Source organism: Diceros bicornis, chromosome 31, assembly GCF_020826845.1.
Source record: "Diceros bicornis minor isolate mBicDic1 chromosome 31, mDicBic1.mat.cur, whole genome shotgun sequence".
In the NCBI taxonomy this organism is placed as follows: Eukaryota; Metazoa; Chordata; class Mammalia; order Perissodactyla; family Rhinocerotidae; genus Diceros; species Diceros bicornis.
In genome coordinates, this window is record NC_080770.1 from 19592069 (window position 1) to 19620011 (window position 27943).

Here is a 27943-nt window from a genome sequence, read left to right on the forward strand (position 1 = left end):
ATTACGTAAACATGTGATTAATTAGGTTTTTAGTTCTGTATTTTCCCCTGTGAATGTTGCAACAATTCCAGCAAGAGCTGAACTTTTAATTCTTCCTACTTGCACCAAGTTGATCAATGCCAGGAAGGTAAAATGAGTTTTTATAGTATGGTTCATTGCTTCCTGAGTCTACATCGTCTTCCTCCAGTCAAATCAGACATCTAATGAAACTCAGATAGATCCTCTACCTAATTATTTTATCTCAATTATAATGTATCCTATTAAATTCATTAATTTAATAAATTTCATAAATAAAAATTTAATAAATAAAATTATAATAAATTTTAATTTTAATAAATAAAATTATAATAAATTTTAAATTTAATAAATAAAATTATAATACATTTTAAATTTAATAAATAAAATGATTATTTTTTTTTGTTTGTGTGTGAGGAAGATCAGCCCTGTGCTAACATCTGCCAATCCTCTTCTTTTTTTGCTGAGGAAGACTGGCCCTGGGCTAACATCTGTGCCCATCTTCCTCCACTTTATATGGGATGCTGCCACAGCATGGCTTGCCAAGCGGTGCATCGGTGAGTGCCCGGGATCTGAACCAGCGAACCCCGGGCTGCTGCAGTGGAGCTTGAGCACTTAACCACTTGCACCACCGGGCCGGCCCCTAAAATGATTATTTTGTTAATTATTTTCTATCCTTAATTATTTTTAGCATGTTTCATTTCTGAAACAATATCCTTTACCTTCCCACTTAAAAATGTAACAACTTTTCAATGGTTTTATTAAATACTTTCTTTTCTTTAAGCATGTGTGATCCATTCCTCCAATCAGGTCACCCATCCGGATTTCAATGATTTTATGACTGCGTAACATCCACTATACTTAGTGCATTTTTTCTTAAATTATGTTTATTTTATTCATTTTTGTGTCTTTTACTAAATTGAAGGCTCCTTAGAAATAATAGCAGTATTTGGCTAATTTCTGTATATCCTGCAGTCCTAGTAACATGACTTGCACAAGTAACACTTAATTTAATATTTATTCTTAAATATTTTAAGTGGTTAGACTGCTGGGTGATGGAAAAATAGTAGAAGTAAAGAGGCTTTTGGAGACTGTTTCAACTAATAGAGATCAAACGTGCATGTGTGCATGGAAAACACTTTAAGGAAAGCCATGATTCTATTTTTTATTAAAAAAAATTGTTTGCTTTTATTCACTGCAAGTTTTACAAAGTTGAGATGTATTGGAGTGTAATTTTTTGTCCTCTCCTCTCGAAATATTGTTAAAATATCTATACTATATAAAGCTATCTACATCTTCAATCTAGATGTGCAATCTCTATAAAAATTACAGTAGTGTTTATCACAGAAATAGGAAAAACAATCCTGAAATTTCTATGAAACCAAAAAAGACCCTGAATAGCTAAAGTAATCTTGAGAAAGTAGAACTGGACTGGAGACATCACACTTCCAGATTTTAAACAATATTAATTCTCAATAATCAATTGAGAAGGATTGATATTAATTCTTCTTGAAATGTTGGTAGAACCAGTGAAGCCATCTGGTCCTGGACTTTTCTTTGTTGGGAGTTTTTTTGATTACTGATTCACTCTCCTTACTAATAATCGGTCTATTCAGGTTTTCTCTTTCTTCATGATTCAGCCTTGGTGGGTTGATGTTCTAGGAATTTCTCCATTTCTTCTGAGGGACGGTTTGTTGGTGTATAATTGTTCATGGTGGTCTCTTATGATCCTTTGTATTTGTGTAATATCAAGTTAATGTATCTTTTTTCACTTATATTATTTATTTGAGTCTTCTCTCTTTTTTTCTTGGTAAGTCTAGCTAAAGATTTATGTATTTTTTCTATCTTTTAAAAAAATCAGGTCTTTGATGTTTTCTACGTCGTTTTTAGTCTGTATTTCATTTATTTCAGCTCTGATGTTTGTTGTTTCATTCCTCCTACTAACTTTGGGCTTAGGTTTTTCCTCTTTCTAGTTCCTTGAGGTGTAAAGTTAGGTTGTTTATTTGAGGTTTTTGTTTTTTCTTAACAGAAGCATTTCTCACTATAAACTTCCATCTTAGAACTGCTTTTGCTACACCCCTACCTTTAGGTATGTTATATTTCTATTTTATGTGACTCAAGAAATTGTTTGAATTCTCTTTTGCTTTCTCCTTTGACCCATTGGTTGTTCAGGAGCATGTTGATTATTCTCTACCTATTTGTGAATTTTCCAGTTTTCTTCTTTTATGTGTTCTCTAGTTTCATACCATTGTATTCAAAAAAGAGGCTTGATATGATTTTAAACTTCTATCCATTCTTGAATGGAAGCCTTGAAGGCTATCAAAGCCAGGAGATCTGGGGACATATTCCTCAGGGAGCATCCACAAAAGCTGGGGTGCAGATGTGTACATATGCTCCTTCCAGGGATGTACTTGTGACTTGGCGTGGGCAAGAGGGAGAGAGTGGAGGCAGTGTCCACAGGCTTTTCTGTTCTCCAGGGAAGATCTCAGTCAGCCACTAGACACTTGCTAAATTAGCAGCCTGTCCCTCAGGCAGCAGCTTTCAATGTGTGCATGTAGACTCTATTCAGGGAAAAACGGAGAGATGGGCTTTTCTGCCTGATATTTCCGCTCCGAGCCCTGGCGTGATAGCTGCAGCTAGTGCTGGCTTCTCTTAATAACTATGCTTTTGTTTGCTACACTTTTGTGGACCTTGTGGAAACAAGCCCCATTGACTTTCTGAGCTAGAGCATTTGGAGGCCTGTCCTTCTGTTGAGAGTCTTAAAAGTTGGGACTCTGGATGTGGGGTCTAAACCCTTCACTTCTCAGGGAGAAGCTGAAAGCCAGAGGTTTCCTCCCGATTATACGTCCCTGTGCTGGGGGTGGGATTTAGTACAAAAGTCTGTCTCAGCTTTTCCTAGCCATTTCAATGTGGATATTTTTTCATTCTTCTGATGTGTAGGAGTCACTCAGCTAGTTTCTTGATTTCCTTCAGAGAGAATAGTGCAATATGTGGCTGTTCATTTTGTATGTCCTGGGGAAAGAGGAATTCAGAAGATTCCTATGTCACCATCTTTAAAGACCATCCCTTGACCCCCAAAATACTTTCTTTGGACAATAATATTTTTCATCAGTCACCGGGGATGTGTGAGAAGGATGTGATGTAAACAGACTAAGAAAGGAAGTGAATGAGGAGAATTGAAGTAGACAGGATAGAAAACATCAAGTCTTTTGATGTGGTATTCCCTATTTATGTAGAATATCAAGATAAAAGAGTCATTATAGGACATATGCCCAAATTCTATTTCAGTCATGAATCTCCTAGAAAATATTCCCCATAAGGTGTTATTCAACCTACCAAATTCAGGGAGAGGAAGCCCACAATTAATTCAATCTGTCAATTCTAAGTTTGGAATTTCATGTATAGGGCTTAAAATTCCTTTGTCTTAATTCAAACCCTCTCATTCTGATAAAACTGTCAATATAGGGATAAATTCAGTCTTTAGATTCTGTAATATATATTTGTTATATGGGAGGGAGATAAGTTAATTAGATGACATATTTACCTCCTCTAAATTAGCAGCAATCCACTGACATCCTATTTTTCTTAGACAATAAATTTCAAACAATGTTTTCTACCATGCTGCTACTCAGAAGTAACAATTCCAGGAGGGTATGTGTTAACTGAGGAAATATGGTTCAGGTGAAAACCCTTAAAGCTTTTTGTCAAAAAAAAAAGATATAGCCTCCACAGGTTTTTTTTCTATCATGATACTATGTGACAGGTCACAGTGTCCCACAAATGCTCCTTAGAAAATCAGAGAATCTTCTTGGGCTTTACTTCCATTTTGACATGTTTTCACACAAAGACATTTTGCAATGGCAGCTAGAAAATCTAAGACATTCTGTGGCTTTTAAACTCTATAATTGTAACGCATAATAAACAACGAGCTTGAATCTTCTAAGGTCCTTCAAATATATGGCCATACCCATGTGGTCTCAACAGGCTGATTCAGTGCTTTAACCATCAGAAACTACAGCAGAGATAGATGAAATACACAAATATCAAGAACATAGATGGACAGATGCTCTTTACTTCTGGTGTAATTAACATGCATGTCTTTACAGATTTTGTATCTACAACCATTTTATGTACTTTCTTAAAAGTTATAAAATACACTTATTCAAGCCACATACCAGATCTCCAGTTAATTTTGTGTTGCTTACATCTAGTAAGCAGTGAAAAATGTTATCTACAGGTTTATTTTATTATATACTTGTTTGTTTTGTCATTTTATGTCCCAAACACTAAGTAGGTGCTTTGGATAACAGGGATGGAACGCTCAGTCCTTGAGCAAAAATTGCTCACAATTGATGTTAGAGACAATGATTGAATAAACAGGGTGATATCAAAACACTGCTTAAAGGAGGGAGTTGTCTGTGAACTATAAAAAGGGACATTTAACCAGAGCTGAGAAAGGGGAGGAATGGAAGAGAAGCTTCCTGGAGGAAGTGATGGAGGAGATGATAGTTAATAATTACAGCACAATGATGTAATTTACCAAGGCACTGTACATTCCTCTTTACCACCTATCTTTCTTGGGCTTCTTTAATGCTAAAACGTTATAGAAAGGGCCACCTCAAGACTTCTGTAACTGTCAGAGCCTCTATGTGGAATCCTTTCCATTCCCCAATGTGCATTGTTTTAGACCTAAGACTATTCAGATATTCTTCTCCATCCAGGGAAGCCTTTCCTCTACTGATTAGATTTTGACATTTTTTTCTAGAATTTTACCTCCAATCCTTTACTTTATGAAAGTTTTCAGCCTTATTATGAATTATTTGAGTATTTAGTTAATTAACGTTTATTTATTTTTCTAGATTATAGGATCCTTAATATAGAAACTACCGGATTCATTACGAAGTACAAAGCTTATAAATGCACAAAGAACACACAGTGAACACAATAAATCTTAGTATACTTGAAATAATGCTTCAATTAAAGAATGAAAAAATAAAATATGGCAAAATTAGAAGAGTCAGGAAAGTTTTCTACAAAAAGATGCATCATAACTAACTTCAAGACCATAGTGAATTATGACAGGTTTGGGGAGCTGCCTCATTTTCTTATGGCCGTAAAGTACAGATACTTATTTATTTAAAAATGTGAGAAAATTATGTTTCTTATGTATCATAATATATAATTTTATGAACACGATCATTAAATGTGTGTGAGTGTACATGCATACACATAACATAAATATTTAAAATCATCTTTTATTTTTTAATTTTTCTAGGGCCTCTTTCACATCCTTGTTCCGTAGGCTATAAATTACAGGGTTTAACGTGGGAATCACCAGGGTGTAAAACAATGAGGTTATTTTGTCTTGATCTAGGGAGTACAAAGAACTCGGCCTGAAATACGTAAAGAGTATAGTCCCCTGGAAAATTGCCACAGCAGTTAAGTGGGAGGAGCAGGTGGAGAAAGCTTTGAACCTCCCCTCAGCTGAGTGGATCTTCAAGACTGACAGGATAATATAACAATAAGAGATAAGAACCCCAGAAATGGTACTCAGTTCAATGACGCCAAAAATGGTGAATAATACCAACTGATTGACCTGTGTATCAGAGCAGGAAAGGAGGAAAAGTGGTGGTAAATCACAGAAGAAATGATTAATCTTATTTGACCCACAGAAACATAAGCGGAATGTTAATGTCGTGTGTATCAAAGCATCTGTCATTCCCACCAGATAAACCCCAGCCATGAGCAGGGAGCACACTCTGCTGGACATGTTGACTGTGTAGACCAAGGGGCTGCTAATGGCCTTGTACCTGTCAAAGGCCATCACAGCCAACAATACGCACTCAGAATCTGCAAAGGTGCAGAAGATGAAGAATTGCAGAGCACAACCAGAGAAGGAGATTGATTCGTTTTTGGCAAATAAGTCCACCAGCATCTTGGGCCCAATTGCTGAGGAATAACAAAGGTCACAGAGAGAGAGGTGGCTGAGGAAAAAGTACATTGGTGTGTGCAATTGGGAATCCATTCTAAATTAAAATGATCATTCCAAGATTTCCCAAAAGATTAGTGAGATAAACAACCAGAAACATGGTGAACAGGATCATTTTCATCCCAGAGTTATTGGAAATTCCCAAGAAAATGAATCCACTCAGGGAGGAGCAATTTTCTCCAACCATTCCTCTCTGTTCTCACCTAAATTTATGAGAAAATAATTTAAAAAAGGATAAATACATTTTATCTTTTCTGCACATCCACAAAATACTTGAAAGTCAGAACACAATTTCTTTCTGTAATTGTCTTTTAATACTCAGAAAATTACCCAGTCATGTACCCAGTCTTTAAAGAGTCATTGCTATATGTTTGATAAGGGTAAAAAATAAAGAGATAGACATTGGAAAAATTTTATGTGATCTGCACGTCATTCATGTTGTATATGATTTTCTGTAGGTTTTATTTCTCCAGACTTTAACTTTCTTATCTCTGGCAGTAGATTTAGATGCATTGATATCTCATTCCACATTCAGAATAACATGGAAGAGACAACAATGTTAGAGGGACGAGGCAGTAAGACGTAGGACTAAGTATTTCCTAAGCCTGAAAATAGTCACACGGACACAAAAAAATGATTACTATTGTTATGTTCCTTAAAATATATGATTGGCTTAAAAAACTTTGTTAGTTCTAGAAACAGTGAGTTTCATTAATTAATAATAATGGAAATGATTATGTTATTGTTCCTGGTCTAAGTTGTCTTTAGTATTTGGTGAGACATGAGATGAACATTAAACCTTTCCTTTAGAAACTTTTATTGTTTTGTCACGATATTCATTACCTATTTGTGGAGCTGTCCAGTGTCAAAAGATAAGTCTCTTGACCCGTCAAAGAGAAGTGCTAAAAAGAAGTGAAAACAATAGAATATAACACATACATTTACATCTCTTCGGTTTTTAAATGGACTTTTAAATTAAAAAAATGCAAAAGGTGAGGGACAATAAATGCTTCTGAGATATGTAGGCTTCTCCTCCTTGTGTTTGTGTATATGTATGTGTGTTATGTGTCTGCATGTATATATGTCTCTGTTGATATATGAGAATAGGAATGTTGGTGATTGTTTTTTCTTTTAAGAGTTCAGTAAATATGGCATGCCGTTCACATGGAGTAGAGTTTGCACGTCACTATTTGCAATGTGGTAACTACATTATTTCTGAAAGGAAACAAAAAAAACTTAAATTCATGTACATACTTCCCCCAGTGACAAGAGGTTCTTCTGTGAACCTAGATTAAAATAAAATCATTAAAATGCTGTTTTGTGGATGCTTCTAATTTCAGTCAGTTCAGTTCTGAGAAGAAAATATAATTTTTTGACAATAGATTGCCAAGTTTATTAAGCTGTGTAAGCAAGTGTAAAATCAATCATTTACAAATTTCTCATTTTTTTTCAAAAGTTTCCTCTATATTTCTTAAATTTGGGGACTCAGGCACCTACCTGAGATGAGCAGGTCTTTCTGTACTTGCTACTGGTGGCTGAAAAGTAGGCAGATGGCGTTTTATTTTACCAGGAAGCATTTGGGACTTAAATCTCTGAAGCTTCCACCCTCAGCCTTCAGTGTGTGCTAATGTGTGATTCACAGTTATATTTCTTCTTGTGTATTTTCCCCTGTGAATAAAGCATTAACTTTAGCAAAACTGAGGCTTATTTCTTCACTATTGTGAACAAATTGATCTGACAGGAAGAGAATTGCAAATTACGTTTGTGTTGAGCTTCCCATTGACTCTGAATCTACACACTCTGTCTGCAGTAAAAGCAGAAAACCAATAAAATACAAAAAGATTACCCCCCTAGAAATTTCTATCTCCTTTTGTTTTTCATTTTGTCTCTTTTATTTTTGAAACATTCTCCTTCACCACCTCATTTAGGAATATTACTATTCTTTGATAGTACTATTTTTATTGAGACATAATTTTATATACTATAAGATTTACCCTTTCCATGTATGCACTTTAGTTTTTTGTATTTTCACAAAGTTGTGCAGCCATCACAGCTATCTGAATTGAGAAGATCCGTCATCACCCCAATAAGTAACTCATACTCATCAGCAGGCACTTCCCCTTCTTGCCTCCCCCCTACTCCTGGCAACCACTAATCTACTTGCTGAGTATATGTGGTTGTCTATACTGGATATCTCATATCTTGGCATTATACAATAGGTGGGTTTTTTTTGTTGTTGTTGGTTTTCTTTTGCTTAGCATAGTGTTTTCAAGGTTCATCCAGGTTTTAGCATTTTCAGAATTGCCTTTTTTATGGCTGAATTGTATTTCATTTTATGGATACGGCATATTATCCATTCATCAGTTAATGGACATTTAGGTTCTTCCTACATTTGGGCTGTTATGAATAGTGATGTTTAAACATTCATGTCAATGGAAACTATAAAGGTCACTTTCTTCAACAATCATTACCTTATTCCCGTCCCCAAAACACATGTCATCCATGCACACTTCATTGACTGTATAACTCTGTCACATTCTCTAGGCTTAGCACACTCTTTCTTGAATTATGTTTATTTTATTCATATAAAAATCTCTATTACATTTAAGCCTTTATAAATAAGTTCAATGTTTATTTTTATATTTCCCAAAGTCCCTAGAACAAGGATTTGCAAAGATAATTATTCCCTAAATATTTATTATTAAATATTTTAGGTTACTTGAAGTGGAAGGTGGTGTACTAACAGAAATACACTAACGTTGGGAATTTTTTTTCTACTAATATAGTTCCTATGTGCAAGGATGATTCAGTTAAAATTTTTGCATGGATAATCATTTTTCCAAGAATAAATTTAGTTTGCTGCTATCCTTACTAATTCTTTAAGAAACTGACAATAGTTTTAAGTTTGAATTTCATATCCTCCCCAAATACTTCCCAAGAGATAACAATCAAATTCTCCATACTTCCTTTTTTTTAAAATCTTTTTTTTTTTTTTGTGAGGAAGATCAGCCCTGAGCTAACATCCATGCCAATCCTCCTCTTTTTGCTGAGGAAGACCGGCCCTGAGCTAACATCTATTGCCAATCCTCCTCCTTTTTTTTTCCCCCTTTTTCTCCCCAAAGCCCCAGTAGATAGTTGCATGTGGTAGCTGCACATCCTCCTTGTTGCTGTATGTGGGACACCGCCTCAGCATGGCTGGACAAGCGGTGCGTCAGTGCGTGCCCAGGATCCGAACTCGGGTCGCCAGTACTAGAGAGCATGCACTCAACCACTAAGCCACAGGGCCAGCCGGCTCTCCGTACTTTTTAAACCTTGATTATCCATCTTGGAATCTGGTATGACTGGGCTGCTTTCCAAGGTCCCAGCGCTAACCCTGCTTTCACAAAGACAATAATTATTGAAACGCCTATCACTCTTCCTTCTATATGTTTGCTGGTCAAGTACTGCTTCATTCTGTGGCTTTGTAAGTGTGTGCAAAATAAAGAATTAAAGGTTACACATATACTCATGTATTTACTTAAAGCGTTAAAAACTACTAATAAAAGAATCTGGAATGAGAAATCTCAGAGTTCTGCAATGGGCTGATGATAGTTCGGGCAGAGTAAAGATGACTGCACACATCTTCACACCTTTCCCTTAGAGTCATAGTGCCTACTTACCTTCTTGTTGAATTTTTGCTGTTCTTTAACTGCTTTGACTAACAGAAATAGGCAGAAATACTGTATATCACTTCTGAGTCTAGCTATTAAAAAGACAGTCACTGAAAGCCATGAGCTGCCATGTAGGAAGTCCAACTGTCCTTCTGGATAAACGTTGTGATAGGCTCTGAGACTACACGGAGAGGGAAGGGGGCCAGCTGAGCCCATCTTTCTAGGCATTCTCATCCTGATGCCAGTTATGAGAGACCCTACAGCTTAACCCAACTCTCAACTGAATACCTCATTGTGACCTCATTCAATACGAAGAAGAACAGAATACTTGCCCAATGGTCATTGTTTTAAGCCGTATAAGTTTTATATAATAAAAAGTAACTAGAATAGTGTAGAGAGAATATAACCAGAGAGAAACTTTATTTCAGGAAGCATTTATTTTACTATTATGTGCTTTTTCATAAACACACACACACACACACATACACATAAATGTATACATATTCTATACAAAAAAAGGGAAGCCTGTTTCTAGTCTCAATTCTTGAACTATCTCTTTGTCTTTGATTCATCAGAACACCATCCAAATTTTCTAAGTTTCTTTAGCAGATATAATTGGTCTAGATAATTCACAATACAATTTTCAGTAGTAAAAGGCTGTGAAGGAATCCCAAAAGCAAAGCATGCAAGGTTAACACATTCAGAAATAAGTGCCTAAAATCAACTCTAAGTTACATAAATAATGATCATAGGTGTGGTTTGCAGGAATACCTAGATTTCATTACCAATGTTTAGAAATGGAAAACGGGAAAAAAATGTACTGATCTTGCACGGTATAGATCTTCATTTTTAAAATGAAGGTATATCTTCTGTGGTATATCTCCATTTTTAAAATGATGATTGACTCACAGTATTAGAGTTATCACTATTCATCTTATAGTTTCCTCTGTTTAATGAGGCAAAAACAAGATTTTTTATAAATAAGAATTGATGATGCATTTAAATTCTCTTAACAATTATTTTATTAACTCTCTACAGTAAATGAGTGATACCACAATACAAATTCAGACACATATTATATTCAATAGTAAACTAATAGCTTGAGGAAGGGTTGGAGTTAGAGGATTGTCCTCCCAACATTGATTTGTATATAGTACGGCAACTTTATCATTTGGCCTTAGAAGAAAAAATAATATCAGTAAGCCATGTCCTTTACTCACCAGGAACAAAACGCATGTACATGTATATATGTATGTAGCCTATGTACATTTGTGTGAGTGTGTGTTTCTATATGCATGGACACACATGTTGAATTGAGGTGGAAGAAGATTGGGTTATATTAGTTTTGGTATGCTCTATAGTATGCAACTGTTACAGTATTCCTTCAATTTTGCTTAATAATTGGCAGGGATAATGTTTATAGCTAATCATATCATACACACACACACATGAAGAAACATACACAAACACACACACTTATAGAAAACTATGTATATATAATGCTCCTTGTATGTGTATGTATTTGAATGTGCAAATTAAAAAGAAAAAAAATTTGCTAAAATGTGGCTTAAAAAAATTAGTTAAGAAGCTATATTACGGTATTTGACCTTCTCCATCTGACTTATTTCATTTTGCATAATACCCTCACTGTCCATCTGTGTTGTTACAAATGGCTGGATTTCATCCTTTCTTATGACTGAGTAGTATTCCATTAAGTAGTAGATAATAACAACAAACAAACACGTATAGACAGAGATTGGATTGGTGGTTACTAGAGGGGAAGGGGGGGGGGCGCGAAAGGGATAATTAGGCACTTGTGTGTGGTGATGGATTGTAATTAGTATCTGGGTGGTGGACGTGAGAACATGATGTAATCCATGCAGAAATAGAAGTATAATGATGTACACCTGAAATGTATACAATGTTATAAACCAATGTTACAGCAATAAACAAAAAATAAATAAAAAAATTAAAATTAAAATAAAAAAATAGAAGCTATATTAATGTTTCTTTCTTAAATCACAGAAGAGCATCCTGAATTCAAATCAAACATCCTTTATGATGTTCATTGCCGCATTACCTACAATAGCCAAGACTTGGAATCAACCTAGGTGTCCATTAGGGGACAAATGGATAAAGAAGATGTGGTATGTACATACAATGAAATACTACTCAGCCATAAAAAAGGATGAAGTCTGGCCTTTGTGACAACATGGATTGACCTTGAGGGTATTATGCTAAGCAAAATAAGTCAGAGGGAGAAAGTCAAATACTGTAAGATCACACTCATAAATAGAAGATAAAAACAACGAAAACATAGAGACAGAGATTGGATTGGTGGTTTCCAGAGGGGAAGGTGGGAGGGAAGGGGTGAAAGGGATAATTAGGTGCATGTGTTTGGTGGTGGATTGTAACTAGACTTTTGGTGGTAAACATGATATAATTTACACAGAAACTGAAGTACATTGATGTACACCCAAAATTTATGTAATGTTATAAACCAATGTTACCACAATAAAAAAAAAAACACCATTTATGGCCATAATTTATCACTTGCTGATTGCTTTTTTTTTTAATAATTTTATTTATTTATTTATTTTTTCCCCCAAAGCCCCAGTAGATAGTTGTATGTCATAGCTGCACATCCTTCCAGTTGCTGCATGTGGGACGGCAGCCTCAGCATGGCCGGAGAAGCGGTGCGTCGGTGCGCGCCAGGGATCTGAACCCCGGGCCGCCAGCAGTGGAGCGCGCACTTCACCACTAGCTGATTGCTTTTAAAGTTTGTAAACATGCATAAAACACAGTATCACCATAAAACCCCTATTATGAATTCACATCTTTATTATAAAAAATATTGCATATCTGTTTTTAACTGGAGAAAAGTCTACTTGAATAGAAAATGACTAATACTTTGTTTTATTTATTACAACTGGACACTTGAACATTATCAACATTTGTGTGAAAAGAAAATGATGTGGAGGTGGTTGCATTGCCCAATTCCATGGAGTAAACAGAAAATAAAAAGTTGGTGGCCCCTGAAATTGTGCAATATGGCCACCCTCAGGGATACTCTCTGTATTGGCCGTGTTCTGAGTGGTATTTATAACATGCGAGTCAAGACAGTCCATTTCAAAGAACAGATTGCTATGCATTCATTGAATGTCTACTGTTGATGGATACTTCAAGATAGTGTATAATAATCACACACATCAGCTGTATTTCTGAGTCCTAGTCCAGTTAATTTAATTGCCACTAAGCCAGTAAATGCAAAGCTTGAGGTGGGAGAAAGTAATATGTGTTAGGCATGTACTAGCTTATGCTCTAGAGCATTCCAGGTTCTTTCCTGTTTATTCAAAACCTCACCTGAGAGTAAGCAGCGACATGGGATTTCTTCTTCTGGTTGGTTGTATCTGTTTGTTTCTTTTGTTTGTTTGTTGTTGTTTCCTTCTCTTGCTTTCTATAAAGCTAGAACACTCATCAGGGTAAAATTAGTAAAATTAATACATTTTTAAATTTGGGAAACAATTCATAGTGACAACTTTGAATGCCTTCATATATTACATTGTCGTTCTTTATGTGATGTTTCCAATACTAAGATACCAAATGTACTCCTGTGGGAGATATTGTTGACACAAAGCTCAAGCCATATAACTAATTGGTATCAATTATGCACCATTTAAACTCAAGAAACTGATGCATTTGTGTTATCCAAGATGTTTGCCATCACTGTTTACTCTTCTGGTAGGTATTTTGAGGAGGTAGAATTTTCCTTGGTCCTTTCTTCTGAGTCCTTTCAAATTAATTTTCCCCTCAGGTGTTTCCCTGCCTTCAGGGATGTGAAAATTCCTCAGGTTACATTTTGTCAGGACATAACTTTAGCTTCTTGAACAGGACTGCTCTTCCAGACCACATAGACTAAATTCCCTTCTTTCTACCCCTCCCAATGATTTAAACCTGAGTTTGTGGAGCTACATTATTATTAGAAATTGGCTAACTTAATTTAACTCTCAAATGGGTCTATTTCGCTATGAATGGAGTTCTTAAATAATTGAAAAAAACTGTCTTAAGGAGAAATTTTATACATTAGATATAAGCAAGTAAGCAAAATGTGTCTATATCTAGGGGTTTCCAGGTGCCCCTGGTGACACTAAAACAGGACTATGTAGACAGGTGTCTACTTAGAAGATCACATTCTTCAGAAAATAGTAGCCTGTCCTGAAACATTGAGTATTATGACAAAGATTTTATTTCATGATATTGGCACCAAAACACACTAAATTTCCCTGCTGCTGGAGGAAAGACTAGAAGGCCTGTGGGTGGATAAAGACACTGTTCTACAAGCAAGGCGGCACTTTCAGTAACATGAAGATTAATTACGTACTGAGATATGCAATGAAATTATGCACTATTTCAATTTAAAATATATATTATGAACACATTGTGTACAAGGAAATGATGAATTAAAAAAAAACTTATCATTGCTTACAATCTGATAGTGAATATACTTCATTTTGGGGAAATGTTTATAATATAGATACGGAAAACTTTCATTTAAAAAGGTAAATTTTCAGAGATGAAAAGATCCCCTCATCCCACCAGGCCAAAAAAGAAAACACTAATAGCGTTGTAGACATCCTCTCCATATCCCTCACAAACTGAGGTCCAATATGATAGGTTAGTTTTCACGTTTCTGAGGTATACAGCCGTAAAATCATACAGATTTTACACTTTTTTGTCTTGTTCATTTTACTCAGTATTATGTTTGTGAGATTTCTCCATGTTTTTACATGTGGAGATAGTTCATTCATCCTCGTTACTGTGTATTTCTCCAATGTACAAAGTTACCATGAAGTTATTTATCTAATATGGAACACGGGTCAGCAAACTATGGTGCATAAAGTTTTATTGAACTTGGGACACATCGTTTTATTTATATATGGTCGATGATTTTTTTGGCGACACATGAAATATCCTGCGTGATTGTGACTAGAGTTTATGACTGGCAATCTCTGAAATATTCACTACTTAACACTTTAGGAAAAGTTTGTCAACTGTTGATCTATTGTGTTGATGAAAATTTGAGTTGCTTTCAGTTTTATGCCATCGCAAATAAGGCAATTGTGAATATAATTGTACATGTCTTTGGGTGGACAGATTAACTCATTTCCCTTGAGTATAAACCTAGGAATGGAATTTTGAGGCCAAGGACATTTATATGTCTAGCTTTAGTAGACAGTGCCACACAGTTTAGCAAAATAACATGCCAATTCTCATTTCTGCTCTAAATGTGTAAGAGCAACAGTCATTCCACATCCTCACCAATATGTGCTATTTCCATTGTTTTCATTTGAACAAATCTGTAGTTGAGTCACAGTACTACATTTAGGTATTTATCTTTATTTCCTTGAATATCAATAAAGTTGGATATCTACTTCTATGAAGTGTCTATGAATTTCTGAATTTGAATAACAAGCCACTAGAAAGGGTCATATTTAAGTATTTGATCTTCTGAAATTCATACTCTCTAGCTGGCTTCATTGTCACCACTATTTCAGGTTAAAACAGCCTAGATGTATAATACAGTCCTTTTGTATTAAGAAGAAATGACTCATCTTTCTTTTATTTTTCAAAATCTTTCCAATACTGGAATGGGTTTGCACAGCAGTAGAGGCATATTTTATTGAGACAGATTGTTTCAGCTGGAAAGGACCTTAGAGCTAATCTAGGTGAAGTCCTTATTTTACATAGAGGTAACATGGGGATAGAGAGAAAGAGTGACATGTCATATACCACAATGATTTAGAGTTGCATTATTACCTAGTTCATAGCATGTTTCTGGAAAGAGAGATGTCCAGATAGGTTAAAAATTCCACCCCTGGCTTTAGCACTGGACCTCTTACTTATTGGGTGATTGAACATTATGACTGCTCTGTTTCTAACATATGTAGTTACATAGCCTATCCCCACAATGTATCTGTCTGTTCTCTGAGTCAGACATTTACCCAAACCTACTTTTGTTATGCCATACTTATGTTTAAGGATTCAGTGGCAAGGATGAAAGAAGGAGTCAAGATATAAAACTTGACCATAATGTTAACCCACTACACATAGTGATTGATAACATGATATTTGGACAACGATATTTGCCATCAGTCTTTGGTGGATGTCTGAGAAGGATGTGATGTGGAAAGACTAACCAGGGAAAGGAATTATGTTGATTAAATTTTGGAGTGGACATTCATTTATTTATTCGAAAAATATTTTTGAATCGTATCCTCTCGCTGAGCACTGTAAATTGCAAAGTAGACATATTAGTGAACAACACAGACAAGGGCTTTGCACTTATGGAACTTTGAGTTAGGATAGGAGTTTTTTATTTATTCTTATTTATTAATTTACTATTTATATACTTCTAAGCGTTATGATGGAACATTTATAGATAATACTAGTACAAAGAAAAGTTGCAAATAAATCTAATTAAACCCACAAACACTTCCTTCCAATAAGCAAGTTTATTAAATCCATTGTTTAAAAATATGTATTGGAACCTAGGAACCTTAGAAGGGCAAGTTGAATTGACATGGGGGGAGGGACTGCTCTGCCCATGGTAACTCACTGGGACATACCTATCAACAGAGAACAGAGGTATAAAAACCCCTCTTTACAAAATAGCAAGGTGATCCTAGTACCACTTTTCCTTAAGTTGGAGAGAAGATTAAGAGCAATAATGAAGGATCCCTACACTCAATTTAGGCACAATGATAAATCATAAATGGAATCTAGAAGGTTTATTGGTGAGACTGCAGAAACGTATGTCAAAGTACCTAAAATTTAGCTCTCAAAATCTTTAAAGAAATACTTTTGGGTGAAAACACAGTTTCACCTAGAAGATAATTTAGTGCCAATTGATTTTTTTCAAGGCACCTTTCACATCCTTATTCCTTAAGCTATAGATCAGTGGGTTTAACATAGGGATGACAACTGTGTAGAAAACAGAGGCTGTTTTGTCCGTGTCCATGGAGTAACTCGAGCTGGGTCGCAAATACATGAACAGGAGTGTGCCATGAAATATAGCAACAGCGGTTAAGTGGGAAGTGCAGGTAGAGAAGGCTTTGCGTCTTCCCTCAGCTGAGTTCATTCTAAGGATGGTAGTTATGATGTAGCTGTAGGAGAGAAGGACAGTGATGATGCTGCAGCCCAAGACACAGGTACTGAAAGTGAACAACACTATTTCATTGATGGTTGTGTCTGAGGAGGACAGGGCTAGTAAGGGTGGGATGTCACAGAAAAAGTGATTGATGATATTGGAATTGCAGAATGACAATTGAAATGTGCAATAGGTGAAGATTGCTGAATCGACCAAACCTTCAAGATACACAATGGCCACTAGCTGGGTACAGACTCTCCTGGACATGACAAATGTATAAAGTAGTGGATTGCAAATGGCTACATAACGGTCATATGCCATGACAGCCAACATAAGACATTCCACATCTGCAAAGACACCCCAAAAATACATCTGGATGGAACAGAAACTATGTGGAATCCTCTTTTGCTCAGATAAGAAATCAGCCAGCATCTTGGGAGAGACAGTGGAGGAGTAGCAGACATCACAGAATGACAGATTACTCAGGAAATAATACATGGGCGTGTGGAGTCTGGGCTCCATCTTGATCAGCAGGATCATCCCTAGATTGGCAATCACAGTGACGCCATAAACCAGCAGAAAGAGCACAAACAGCCCCTGCTGCGCCTCCTGTCTGTCAGAAAGTCCCAGGAGTATGAAGTCGGTGAACACAGTGCAGTTCTCAACAGCCATCACTTGGGTCTGCAAATCCCTGGTTGTGAAAGAAGGAAGTGGAAGTGAAAGGTAACATCATCTTTTTATCCTAACACTTGAACTGCTGGTCCTTCCTATTTTTCAGTAATAGAAAAAAATAAACAATGCTAAGTCTGCTTTAGGAAAACTGACTCTCTTGAAAATATAACCAATTTAATGTAAAATTGTAATGATAATATCCTACTTACATTTGTAGAGCGCTGTACAGGGTTTGTAGTGCACTTTCAACTCAATTAAATCATTCCATTTCCACATCAATCTATGTAGTATTTATGATAATTTTTGCTACTTCTATTTTATAAATAAGAAATTTGTGTCCTCACAGTCAAGGCAATAGTTCTCACAAGCAGTTGGTCCAGATAACCCACATCTTATGACATATTGCTTTCTTTCCTGTGCTGTAGAAATGTTGTTAGTTCCTGTAATAGAGGAGCATAGTTGAATGAGAGATGTAAGTAATGAATATTTTTCTTTGTTTTTCCAATTTCATTCAAAATTGTGGAGCAGCAAAACTATGGATATAACATGTCCGCCATCCTCATTAACCCCTCAGGTCCTGTGCAGTCTCAATACACAAGGGATAGGAGAGTCTGTGATTCAGGACCCTTGGAGCAGGGAGGGTGGGGATTGCTGGAGAAGATGGTGGAAGTGTCTCCATGAGTGATGCACTGGAGTGCACAGACAGAAGCATGCCAGGGCTAAACAGTCTCCCTCTGACAGCTGCTGTGGCACAGGGGAGATTATGAAGAATGCTTGGGACCTAATTGTTGTGATGCTGGCAGCACAGGTGACAGAGAAGCAAGAATGGGAGTATGGTTACCGCGTGAGTCCCTCTGCCCTAATAGACTAGAATCCACATCCTATTCACCAGCAGATCAGATTTGTAAGACAGGTAATAAACATCTTCCTGTGTCCACAGTCCAATGACTTTGGAGAGACATGTCTGAACTGTGCCCGATTCCAATTCCTAGAATTTGTAATATTGTTTTATTGCTTTTTTTATCCTAATTTCTCTTGATTACCCCTAAAATCTGCTTCTCTTTAGTTTAAAAGAGTTGTTGGTCCTCGCGGGGCCAATTGAATTCTATGGTCCACTGTTATATTTTACGCAAACCTATTACGTTTTATATAAAGTCACACATGACCTCCCCTGTTCTGTAAGAACATAAGAAAAGTGGAGTGGAAGGTAGATGAAGGACAGAAAAACAACATCTTAATATTGACTTAGTGATCAATGTGCAGGTCTCCAAAAAACTTGGTCTGAACTCATTAAAATATCTATCCCTGTAGATACATCAGTAAACAAATATTCTCCTTAGAAATGAAAATATTTTAAGAAATACATAAAAATACAGATAAAAGTTTAAAAATAATAAAAATGTACTGCTTCTTCCACAATACATGCTTGAAAATTATTATAAGCTATCCACGTAGGTATGTTTTAAAAATAAATAGATTGATAAAAATAATTAAAATAAAAAATTACATAATATTTCCTACCCTCTTTTGTTTTTATAACATGCTTAGCGGAAAGGCTAAAAGAACTAAAGAAATCTAAACTATAAATCACAGAAACAACCAGAAATATTCGTACCTGACCCAGAACAACTGACTCCTTTGTGCATGCAGTTCTGTCTGCAGGAGGTTCAGCATTGTCTGCTGACTGACTTCCATTATATAACCATGTTGGTGTTTGCTCCCTGGGTGTTCAATGCTTGGTCTCTTGGGAATAAGTGACTGATATAATAATGGTTTACCATTTGATATATCATACAAGTAGGGTGATTGAGAAAAATACAGATCTTTTTTAAAAATATTTCGCTTGTTCCTATCTACTTCACTGCCCAACATTATACCTATTGAACAACAGTAAATGGCTCCAAAGACCGTTCCTTTTCTCTATTTCGCCAATCACTTTGTAAACATTTTGTTTTATTTCCATAAGTCACAAATCAAATACACATACACTGACGCTCACACTTATACAGACACAAATACCAAACACTCCCCACTAAACATATTCACAAAATAAAGATTTTTGTAAAGGCAGTAAAAACTAACCGTATTCTCACTGTCCAAGGATAACCAGATTTTGTTGTCTATACCATCAGATCTGTAATTTTTAAGCAAAACTGATATCAGAATAAACATAATTATACATATATAAATAAACAAGTACTATGAACAGAGGCAGTGCATTCCTTTCTGTTACTGACATTTATTCAATCTATCCTCTGCTAATGGCCACTTGGTTTATACACAATCTTGGTGACATAAAAACTGATATAAGCAAAATTGTATGATGTCTGTAATTTATCATAGCCACATGTTTCTTCAAAATAAATTTTAAGAGATGGTCTTTAAAACAGAGATACATTTTTAAATAAAGACAATTTTTGCCTTTTAACCATAGTCAGATGTTTTGTAGTATCTATTTATCATCACATATTATCATATATTTTATATATTATCACATAAGTCCTGACTTGTCTCTAACAACCTCATAATATCTTATAGAAATTGAAACCCAGAGGTGATAAATAAACTTCTAGACTCTCTCAGACATTGAGGTTCGTTGAAATCATTGAAATTGCTCACAAGAGACTCCTGCATACAGTGCAATGAAACAAATTTGTCTGAAAAGATAATTCTCTTAAGTATTCTCATGGAATGTTGGACTGTGTTTATGTTAAAGTAACATTTGAAAATTTACAAAATTAATGACCCATAGCCTCCTAGGTTTCTGAGAGAACTGAGAGATCATTCAAGTCCCACTTCTAAACCAAGGCGGGATCTCAACAGGGATTGAGGGCAGAAGGGTTACCACATTGGGAGGTAATCTGTATTATTTTTATCAACAGTGCACTTAAACATTATTAATGTTAGTGTGAAGAGAAGTGAAGTGGAGGGTGGGCTGCATTGCACAACTTCAGGAAGCAAATAGAAAACGAAGAAATTGGTATCCCTTGACATTGTACAACCTGGGAGCTTTGGGGGATAATCTCTGTAATGGCCATTTATTTCAGTGTTATCTGTAATGTGTATGTGAATCATTGCTGCACAATTACAAGCACAGGTGCTATGCGTTTTTTTAAATGCCTACTGCTGGTCAATATTCTAAGAAAATGCACAATAGTCTATATATTAGCTGTACATCTTGGGTCTTGATGCAGTTAATTTAATTCCCACAAAACGTATCAATGCAAAATTTGTGTAAACAAATAACAAAAAACGTAAGATGAGCAAGACATGTACCAGTTTATGCCTTCCAGTAATTGAGGCAGTTTCCTATTTCTTCTGGAACTTCACCTGGAGTAAACAGAAACATAGGTTTGCTGTTATTTTTGTTTACTTGTTTGTCTTGCTTGTTGTTATGGCGTTTTCCCCTGCTTTCTATAAAGCTGGAACACTTTTCAGGCAAAATTCAATGAAATTAACATTGTTTTAACTTTTGGCAAAGTGATTTTAATGACGATTTTTATTGTCTTTTCATAATGTATTGCTATTCTTTGTGTGATGATCCCAATGCTAAAATACCAAATGGACTCCTGTGGGAGGTAGTGTTGATGCAAATCTCAAACCACCTAAGTAATTGCTAGTAATTTTCCATCAGGTAAACATAAGAAAATTATATATTTGTGGTACCTAAGAGCTTCACCACCATTCTCTACTTCTCTGGTGCATATTTGGAGGAGAAGTCACCCTTGGTCACCTTCTTCTGATTCCTTTCCATATTCAGTTTCCTTCAGGTCTTCCCTGTCTTCAGGGCTGCCAAATTCCTCAGGCTCCACTGTTCAGGCAGGATCCAAACTTTGTCTTCATAAACGTGGCTTCCCCTTCAGAATATATAATCTAACTCCCACTTCCCATAAATCCAGAACACAGGTGGTAATATATTATTGAATATTGAATATTTTAAATTACTTCCCTCAGGAATTTGCGTGTTAATAGAGAATAGCTATTTTAATCAATGGGGGAAAAGGACATAAGGTGGAATTTAAGACGTCAGAGACAAACAAGTGAGAAAAAACATCTAAATCTACATGGCTTTTCTGGTTTCACCACTGACTCTAAACATAATACCACATAGGCAACTGTCAGCTTATAAACTCCTTCTTCCAGAAAATGTCTGTGTGGCCCTGAGGCATGTGCAGTATTCAAATAAGTTCAGTGCATGGTAATGTTTCCGAGAAAAACCAGATTCACTAAGTCTTCCTGCTGCAGGAAATGAGAAAAGCATTACCTGTGGGTTGTTAACACATCTCTATTCTCTACACAAGCGGCATATTTTAGTAACATAAAGGATAATCATTTAATAAAATAATCCATGAAAGTTGTATGCTTTATTAATTTTAGAAAAATATTTTGAGAACATGTTGTGTACAAGAAACTGCTAGAAATTTAAAAATTCTTAATGAATTCCTACCAGATTGCCTCAGTTCAAATCTCAGCTCTGCAATTTATTATCTAGCTCTGTGAGCTTGAGCAGGTGAAGAAACACTTCTTTACCCCAAAGCAGTAGACAGCCTCAAAGATAACCCCCTAAATAAGAGGAACCCCAATTGAGTTAAATATATTTAAACAAATTTTTTTCCCCATGTTGCTGCTCATAAGAAAGATTCACAAAAGCACATTGTTAAAATGAGAAAATATGGTACAGGTGGAAACCCTTAAAACTTTTTCCAAGAAAGCATTCCTCATAAGTATTTTTCTACTACCAAATTTTTCCCTAATCTGTTACGTTGTTCCACAAATGCCAGCTTCAAATCAAAGGAGCCACTTGGCCTTTACTTCAATTCTGAAATGTTTTCACAAGGACATTTACAATTACTTAAGGAGTACAACACAAATGAGATAGTGAAGAATGCCATTGAGTCTTGTACGGTCCTTCACATACATAGCCTTATCCACGTTTCCTGAACAAGCTGCTTCCAGTGCTTTGAAATCAGAAAACTTGAGCAGAGACAGAGTAAGCAGAGCACATCAAGGCAGTGCACAGATGGATGCTTTTTACTTCCTGCGTAATTAGTATGCATGTCTTTATAGAATCATTACCTTAGTATCCCCAACCATTTTACATACTTCCTTAGAAGCTGTTAAATATATGTACAAGGCACATCTAGTTATGTTTTGACTGATATCTACTAAGCACTCAAAAATGTTATCAAGTTGATAATTTTTATTAATTTTATTTTAAATTATTAATTATCAATTAAAATTTTGTTAATTTTTGGTTACTAGGTTTTATTATTTGTTTTTGCCTTTTGTGTCCCAGCCACAACGTACGTACTGGGATGGCAGGAATGAAACACTCAATCCTTGAGCAAAGAATGATCATAGTCTCCTATTGGAGACAGTAGTTTAATCACCATCGTGAGAGAGAAAATGATACCTTGAGAAAAGTGTTGTTTGCAAATGGCAAAGAAGGACATTTAACCAGGATTGAGAAGGAGGGAAAAGGGGGAGAACTGCTGAGTAGAAGTTTCTGAGTTGAAAATTTCAACACAAGGATCCTACACTTTGCTCTTTATCTATCCTGTGTTGCACTTCACATCCCCTGAAAGAACATTGTTTGCCCACTTCATAATCTCTAATTTCCAAGCTCTCTCTCTAGAATCATTTCTTCTCCCTACCCTCCAAGGATCTCTATTCATTGTTTATAACTGAAACTGAATTTCAAAGGATCTTTTCTATTCTGCACTCCAGATTTAGACATTTTGCTTGAACTTAGAGTATCTCCCTTCTTACTTCTGGGTGATTTATAATTTACTAGAAGTTATTTGTAAGATTACTTAATGTATATCTCTCATTTTCACTGCATTATAGAATTCATTACTATAAAAACTACTGGATTCACCATCAAATGCAAATCAACTAGAAGTACAACAGGTGCATATTAAACACTAATAATTTTTAGAACAATTAAATTAATACTTAAAATAAAGAACAAAGAAGTGAGAAATTAGCACACTAAAATGAAGATTGGAAAGTTTTCCTAAAATAGAGAGCACTTTATTAAAATTACAGACATATAATGAATTACAGCATATTTAGGAAACTCCAAAATATTGGTATCATTGTGGCTTAGAATAATACTTTTTGTACTAATTAAGGTATTTGAGACAACTTTATAACATAATTAATATTTCAAAAACACAAGAGTATACTGTGTGAGTATATGTGTATAAAAACATATTTATTTATAGTATATACCTATTTACATAAAACCAAATTTTATTTTTCACTTTTTCCAGAGCTTCTTTTACATCCTTATTCCACAGGCTATAAATCAGTGGCTTTAACACCGAAATCACAGGGTGTAAAACAATGAGGGCATTTTGTCTTGATCGAAGGAGTAGGCAGAACTTGGCCTGAAAACTATGAAGAACATAGTTTCTTGGAAAATTGCCACAGCAGTTAAGTGGGAGATGCAGTTGGAGAAATCTTTGAACCTCCCCTCAGCAGAGTGAATCTTCAAGACTGTTAGGATAATATAACAACAAGAGACAAGAACTCCTGAATTGGTACTCAGTTCAATGAAGTCAAAAATAGTGAATATCGCTAACTCATTGGTCTGTGTATCTGAGCAAGAGAGATATAGGAAAAGAAGGATACTACAGAAGAAATGGTTAATCTTTGACTCACAGAAACATAAGGAAAATGCTAATGCCATGTGTATCAAAGCGTCTCCCATTCCCACCATGTAAACCCCAGCCAGGAGCAGGGAGCACACTCTGCTGGGTATGTCGACTGTGCAGAGCAAGGGTTTGCTAATGGCCTTGTACCTGTCAAAGGCCATCACTGCCAGCAGTAGACATCAGAATCTGCAAAAGTACAGAAAATGAAAAATTGCAGAGCACAACCATAGAAAGAAATTGATTTGCGCCTGGGAAGTAGGTCCACTAGCATTTTGACTTAATTGCTGTGAAATAACAGGTCACTGAAAGAGAGGTGGTTGAGGAAGAAGTACATCAGTGTGTGAAGGTGTTTATCCGTTCTACTTAGCATGATCATTCCAATATTTGCCAGGAGAGTAATGAGATAAACAACTAGAAACATGGCGAACAGGATCTCTTTTGTCTAAGGTCTGTTGGCAATTCCCAAGGGAATTCAGTCAAGGAGGAGCAATTTTCCCTACGTTCTTCTTGATCTTGTTATGAACTGCTACAGAATTATAAAGGAAATGATAGATTGGGATTTGATTCTTCTGGCTACCCAAAAATATTATCTCTATGACAGAATATAATTTATTTTTCAAATTTTCTTCTTTACCCTCAGGATGCAGCCCAACAAGTGTCAATTTAAAGAGGCATTGTTGTCTTGTGAAAAACTAAAAACGTCTTAGATAGGAAGTTGATGAACTTTGATAATATATCAATATGTCATTGCTGAGATAATGACTTGTCTTGGCTTCTGTTGCCCAAAGGCAGGCAGTAGATTTGAATGAACTGAAAGCTCACTCTAGATCCAAAATAATTTGAAAGAAACAGCAAACTTAGAAACGACCAAGAGATAAGCACTAAACCTCTCATATATCTGACACATAAATCACACTTATTGCATTATTCAGTAAACATAACTGATTTTATCACAATGATATTGCAACAGTTAATAAATGAAATCATTGTGATACTGTTGTTCCCATTACGGCACTTCACTTTTATGAAAGGCCTAAATTAGTGCCCGTTTTCTCTAACTGAAAGAAATCCAAAAGGAATTTTCACTTTTATAAAAAAAGGGAAAAATACCATTCAGCATTTGTTTTGCAGGGAAATCTTTACCTTGTACTCTGGAGCAGCAAGAGTGGCACTGCCAAGCTCCTTCCCCCTGAACTACGCTCAGAATCTCAGCATCAAGCCACCATAGGTTTGAACTGTGTCTGTGAGAATCTGCACTTTATTTCAACTTATTTTCTGCATCCAGTAGCAAGATGTGTCCCTAGGTGTCAGAAAAACATAAGAGAGCTTGCAAGAGTGTTCTTTAGTGTAATTAAACCTTCATGGTGAATGAAATAAAGAAGTGCGTACATTGAACTTGCCTGTGTCACTATTTGTACTATTTACATGCTGAGAGAAAGAATCTTGAAAGCTGCCAAAGTCAGTAGCAGAGTGGTCTCTTTTTGTCGGCATCCAGTAAATGGATAAAACGGAAAGTCTATTGCTTGAGTGGATTAACGGATGTACAAAGTTTGGCTTTCTGTTATCTTGTACTTAAGGAAAAATCAGTCTTTTTAATACTGAAGCAGAAAGCACTGGATGATGCTGATGAAAGTGTTGTGAAACTGGACATTATTTCTGTTTTTACTCTATTTTAGTATTGTTTTAGGTTTTATGTGTTATTTAGTATGATTTGGTAAATTATTTTTTGGGTCTGGGAATGCAAAAAACTTTTTCCGTACAAATTAATGATAACCGCTTCTTTGCTTTACACCATCTCCTCTTTCGAAGGAGCATTTCATAGGAATGCTCTACTTTCGGATGTGGAGGGAGGACCTGTAGATTCTCTACTTCATATTTTTCATCTCTTTGGTGTTCATTCTTTTTATTCTATTTCTGAAACAATCTCCTTCACCTCCCGTTTAGAAATATGGTAACCTTACGTATTGCTTTCTTCGTTAGTCATTGTCTGAACCCTTTCCTCTAACTCCCTGTCATCCCCCCGCTTTTCAATGATTTTTTGACTTTATAACACCACTACACCTAGTATGCTCTTTACTGCACAATGTTTTTTATCTATTCATGTATGTGTCATTCTGCATTCCCTCAATCCTTGGCATAAGTATTTGCATGAGTAATGACTCAGTAATACATGTTGTCAAATATTTTCCTGTTGTTAGGCTGGAGAATGTTCAACAAATAAAAATAAACAACCTTTAATAGCTGCTCCTACTAATATTGTTCATATGTACAAGGAAGGTTCTTTTTAAAAAAAAAACTCTGTTGGGATAATTCTTTCAAAAAAAGTCAGTTTGGTTGATTTCTAAATATAGCTTTTGTGTGTTATTATTCTTAGTAGTACTTAGAAAAGCAGGAGGTACCGAATGCTTGAATTCTGTGTCTACCCAAATCTCTCCCCTACAGCTACCAATGTAATGCTTCATTTCCTTGAATCTCGGTCAACCATGTTGGTCCCTGCTTTGAATGGACTCCTTCTTTGGGAAAGGGAGATAAATCCTGCATTCCCATTATTCTTATATGAAAGATAATTTTACTCTCCCTTCTATAAATTTGCTTTTTAAGCTCCTCATCATTCAACACTGGAATTGTGAGGCAAAAGGTGTGAATTTAAATAGAGATTATTATAGAGATCTTATCAAATGCTTTGGGTTTTTCATGTGTTATTTAACAGCTTCATATAGATCGTACGTTTCAAATATTCTCTTGTCTTTCTTGAGTTGTCTCTTATAATCTTATCGTGAAAATACTGAAAGTGAGATCCAGAAGTAGTCAATAAATTTCTGCAGTTTCATAGGCAATAAGTTTGTCTGACTCAAAAGTGTTTGCTCCTAATAGGTTCCTGACTACAGTGGAATGACCTTGAGGGAATTATGCTAAGTGAGATGTCAGACAGAGAAAAACAAATACTGTATGATATCACTTTTATGTGTAACCTAAAAAGAAAACAAACTCCAAGAAACAGTGTAGAATGGTGTTTACCAGGGATTAGGGGTGGGGAAATTGGGAAAATGCTGGTGGAAGGGTGCAAATGTGCGGTTATAAGATGAATATGTCCTGGAGATCTAATGCACGGTATTATGACTGTAGTTAACAACACTGTATTATATACTTTAACTCTGTTAAGAGACGAGATCTTAAATTATCTCACCACCAAAAGAAAAGCTAATTATGCGATGTGATGGAGGTGATATGTAACATATGGTGGTAATCGTATTGCAAAAAATAAATGTATCAAATCAACACATTGTACACCTTAAACTTATTCAATATTATATATTAATTATATTTCAATTTTTAAAAATCTCTCTTTTAAAAAAATAACTGTCTTGGCTACTCTCATGAAATGTCATATTGTATTTACATTAAATTCACTCAAGTAGTCGTGCAGATCCTTAGGGTTCCAAGAGAGCTGAGAGGTCATCAAAGTCCCACTTCTAAACCAAGGTAATAATCCACCGGTGATGGAGGGCAGAGGGGAACAGTAGGAAGGGCTTCAGATTGAAACACACTCTGTTTTGTTTATCTTAGCTGAACCCTTCATCATTATTAACTTTATTGTGCAATGGGTTTCTGTATTGCACAGTTCCAGGGATCACACAGAAAATAAGTGATATTTATTAATAGGGTGCCTCTGACATTATGCAATGTGCTTACCTTGGGGAATGCTCTCTGTATTGGCCATCTTCTGAGTGATAATTTATATGTGAATCATTGCAGGACACTGACAAGCACATATTTCTATGTGTTCATTAAAGTCTACTGTGGATTGTAA

At 35.7% G+C, this 27943-nt stretch overlaps 1 protein-coding gene and 2 pseudogenes across 1 annotated transcript; all 3 read right to left on the minus strand.

Annotated features, from left to right (window-relative positions):
- Positions 1-5263: 5263 nt before the first annotated feature.
- LOC131395726 (olfactory receptor 5W2-like) lies at positions 5264-6194 on the minus strand (annotated as a pseudogene).
- Positions 6195-16549: 10355 nt separating this feature from the next.
- LOC131395727 (olfactory receptor 5W2-like) lies at positions 16550-17473 on the minus strand. Its single transcript, XM_058527566.1, has one exon. It carries the CDS (start codon positions 17471-17473, stop codon positions 16550-16552), a length of 924 nt encoding a protein of 307 aa, XP_058383549.1.
- Positions 17474-23694: 6221 nt separating this feature from the next.
- On the minus strand, positions 23695-27853 carry LOC131395400 (olfactory receptor 5W2-like; annotated as a pseudogene).
- Positions 27854-27943: the final 90 nt, after the last annotated feature.